Source organism: Coenobita brevimanus, chromosome 116, assembly GCF_032717465.1.
Source record: "Coenobita brevimanus isolate Jiangsu-jjx chromosome 116, ASM3271746v2, whole genome shotgun sequence".
Taxonomy (NCBI): Eukaryota; Metazoa; Arthropoda; class Malacostraca; order Decapoda; family Coenobitidae; genus Coenobita; species Coenobita brevimanus.
The window spans coordinates 43147975-43152317 of NC_137069.1; the positions used below are offsets into that span (position 1 = coordinate 43147975).

At 46.8% G+C, this 4343-nt stretch overlaps 1 protein-coding gene across 1 annotated transcript; it reads left to right on the plus strand.

The window, feature by feature from the left end:
- Positions 1-839: 839 nt before the first annotated feature.
- On the plus strand, positions 840-3384 carry LOC145418728 (uncharacterized). The gene is given in 2 exon segments (XM_080287063.1): positions 840-3233; positions 3235-3384. Coding segments are annotated over 2 exon segments (2544 nt in total).
- The last annotated feature ends 959 nt before the right edge of the window (positions 3385-4343 follow it).

Sequence of the window (4343 nt, forward strand, 5' to 3'; positions counted from 1 at the left end):
CTCCAGCTCTGTGTTCAATCTGATTCCTGGCACAGATTCACTGATGGTATTAACCCGCGCCGTCCCGAGGACGTACTTCCACGTCCTCACGTTTTGTCACAGCTAATCCCGAGGACGTACTTCAACGTCCTGCAATTGCAAGGTTCATAATTTCCACAATTTTCAATTTTCGCGAGTCATTTTTGGTACGTAAACACGGGACACCTGCCTCAACAAGATGCCAGGCAGAGACAATGCCTTACCCAGCATGACCTCCTCCCCCCCCCTGCATGCCCTTTTCTTAGCAATTCACCTGTTATCAGTGACCTGGCCAGTATAGCCATGTCATGCCACGGTACGAAATTCAGGGCCAGAGTGATTCCCCAATCAATGACAATGTGGAGGACAAACTTTACATAGCATTAGAGGAAGAAACAGTTAGAAATGATGATCAGGTAATGTGGCAAAAAAAGGTCAGGTATTAGTGAGTGAAACAATGCTTATAATGCCTATATTACTGCTTGAAAACCAATATACTTTTGTACTACCTATAAATTCATAACAGTAAATAAATAAATACCGTTTATGAGTGGTGTGAAATAGTTATCCTCCCATAGAACTCGTTTTCTTTGGTGCCAGCCTGATAGAAAACCCAGTAAAGTAAGGAGGCTCTCCTACCTGTAATGAGTATTTTAAACCTCAGGTGAGCGATTTCTCTATGAATTTTCGATGTTTCTCACCAAAAGCGAAAGTTTTAGCAAAAAAAAAAAAAGGTCGAAAATTGCCCGGGATTGGGGGGTACCAGTGGTCGAAAAGTGGCCGGGACGGGGCGGGTTAATCATCAAACAAGCGTGAGTACCATGTGGCACCTCATCAATAAGGTTGTAAGAAAGAAGCCTCCAAGTGTCCTCCACCACAACCCTGTTCAGTACGCACAGGACCTCATCAATGAGTGGTCAGCACAGTCACGAACCGCCACCCTTCCAGTTCATATACGAGATGCTCTCTCCACCCAGGAAAACTATCGTGCACTTCGTCTCGCTGCCGCCTTACTGAGTGTTGATGATGATGATGATGTAGCCATATCTGAGAGCGAGCTGCACCGTGCCCTCGCTAGGGGCAGAAATTCAGCTCCTGGTGATGATGGCATCACCCATGCAGTCCTTCGTGTACTCGTAACAGTGCCTGGCAACCCTCTCCTCCGTCTCTACAACCTCGTTTTTAGTCTGGGTTACGTGCCACAAGCCTGGACCCAAAGTACGATTGTGCCCATCCCCAAGCCTGGCACCGACAAATTCCGGCCCATCTCCCTCACTTCCTGTTTCTGCAAGGTGTTTGAACGCATTCTTCTCTCACGCCTCATGTTCCGGCTGCGTGACAAACTTTTGTCCAGACTTTTCGGCTTCCTGCCCCAACGAGGAACACACCACTGCCTCATGGAGCTCTACACTCGTCTCTCCTCAGATAGTGTTGTGGCCTTCATTGACTTGAAGAGTGCGTTCGACGTAGCCAATAGAGACATCATTCTTGATCAGCTTGTTGACTTTGGCATAAAAGGAAACCTTCTTAAATGGATACGTGGCTACCTACGAAACAGAACTTCTCGAGTTTTGTTTAAAGGAGCATTGAGCACTGCCCGAGACTTTGAATTTGGTACTCCACAAGGTGGTGTCCTTAGTCCCTTTTTATTCAATATTCTCATTCATCGCCTTCTGTCCTTACTGCCAGCTGTCGGTGACACCACTATCACTTGCTACGCAGATGATATATGTATTCACTCACGTTCTCCGGACCATTTGCAACGCTTTCTTCACTCCTTTCATGTTTCAGCTTCCTCGTGTGGCCTCATCATCTCCTCGGATAAGAGTAGAATCTTCTCCTCCCGTCCTGCATGGAATCTGCCAGAATTCACTATGGGGAATGATGTCATACCTCTCTGCACGCAGTATCTCTATTTGGGAGCACCAGTGCGGATTACACCTTCCATCCCAGCACGACAGCGGGTGCATCCCGTTGTCCAAGATCTGTTGGTCCGACTGCAGCGGCGCCTGACTCCTTTAAAGTGGCTGACCAATTATTCTACTGGAGTATCTATCCCAGTTGCCAGGACCATATACATTGCATTTCTCCGCTCGGTGGTAGATTATCTTTCCCCAGCATTATGTCAGCTCTCCAGAACAGCTTTAAGACCTCTTGAAATCTTCCAGAATCAAGCAATGAGACTCATCCTGGGCTGCCCTGACTCCACCAGAATTGTCAATATGCAGCACGAGCTCAATCTCCCACCACTCGTTGATAGAATATATTCCAATGTCACCTATTTTAGCATTAAATGTCTGTACTCTCCTCATCTTTCTCCCCACTACTCTCATACTATTAGGACTTCTCTGGATCCAGCGGCGCCTCGACCTCTGCTACGCCAAGGTGGACGCAATCTGGTCAGTACCATAAGTTCCAATATTCAGAGTCTTAATGTTGACATCGTAGAAGAGGACGTGGACAATGACCTTGCACCCTGGAAGATTCCTGTGCCAGCAGTCTCCTACACCCCAGCCTCTAAGACTGATCTGCCTCAGCTTCAACAACAACGTGCACTGGAAACCATCGCCAGCCTATCATCATCCCTCAGTTTGGCCCACCATCTCTATACTGACGGCTCCCTGCAGAGAGATGGCAGGGCAGGATGTGCTGTTTTCTCCCCCAGTTTAGAGCCCCCGCAAGAGGGCTGGTCGGGTCGCCGCCTCCCAAATTCATCAAGTTCTACATATTGTGAACTACATGGACTTCTGGATGCTGTCACTTTGCTTACACAGACCAGGAATAACGGCTTGATCATTTGTGACTCACAGCCAGCTCTCCGGGCCCTCACGTCTCACAAGCCAGCATATCAACGTCTAGTCACACAAATCCTTCAGCTACTAGCCATGGCTGATGCCAGCTCTCTAATGGTGCACTTTTTATGGATTCCCTCTCACATCCATCTCCTGGCCAATGACACTGCTGACCGACTTGCGAAGGCTGCTTGCGATCTACATCTGCCAGATGCTGCTACTTCCACTGCATCCCTTCTGTGCTGCAAGAAGATGGTACAGCAGGCTGCTCGCTCCCCCACCCGCCATCGTAGCAATGCTGAGAGGGCCACGAGTGTATCAATACAGCATTATGATCACTTTCTCACTCATCCACACAGGTATCGTCGCAGTGGTCTTATGGTTCGCCGCTGTAATGTGGTATGTGCACGTCTCCGACTGGGCTGGCGACCAGTTTGGCAGGTGGCAGGGCAGGAAGACGCACCTCACTTCACCTCCTGTAGGCTGTGTGACGCACCCAATGCCAACACCCTGGACCATTATTGCCTGCACTGTCCACATGTTGTTAACTTATTACCACAAAGACTCACATTGATTGACACTTGTAAACTGCTGTTAACAGATAATGACTTGCTAGATGTTATTCTTATGTGTCATCCTCACTTTGGTGGATTTTGATTTCATGATGACTACAGTACATAGCGTGTCCTACGTGGCACGAGTCCCATGTACTATCATTGTTAACTAATTGTACTTTATGTCTGCCACCTTCGGGTGTAATAAATTAATCAAAACAAAACAAAACAAATCTCTCTCTCTCTCTCTCAGTCGTCCAGCCATTATCTCCTTCAAGCTTTTTCCGTCATCACTGCAGCTCACTTTAACACAGATGCCGGAGGAAATTCACAAATCCCATAAAATCCCTCCCCAAATTCACAAATCCCCTAAAATCCCTCCCCAAATTTATAAATGCCCCTAAAATCCCTACCCAAATTCACAAATCCCCCTAAAAATCTCTCTCCAAATTTACAAGTGCCCCTAAAATCCCTCTCGAAATTCAAAAATACCCTCAAATTCCTCTCCAAATTCACAAATGCCCCTAAAGTCCGTCCCTAATTTCACAAATCCCCTAAAATCCCTCCCCAAATTTATAAATGCCCCTAAAATCCCTCCCCAAATTTATATATGCCTCTAAAATTAATCCCTGAATTCACAAATCCCCCCAAAATCCCTCCCCAAATTCACCTGCCCCTAAAATTCCTCTCCAAATCCACAAATGACCCAAATCCCCCCAAAAAAAAACTAAATCCCCCTAAATTCCTTCCCCAAATGCAGTGTCCCTAAAATCCCTTCCCAAATTCACAAATCCCCCTAAAATCCCTCCCCAAATTCACAAATCCCCCCAAAATCCCTCCCCAAATTCACAAATCCTAAAATCCCTCCCCAATTTCATAAATCCCCCTAAAATCCCTCCCCAAATTCACAAATACGAAAATCCCTCCCCAAATTCAATGTCCCTAAAATCCCTCCCCAAATTCAGTGTCTCAAAAATCC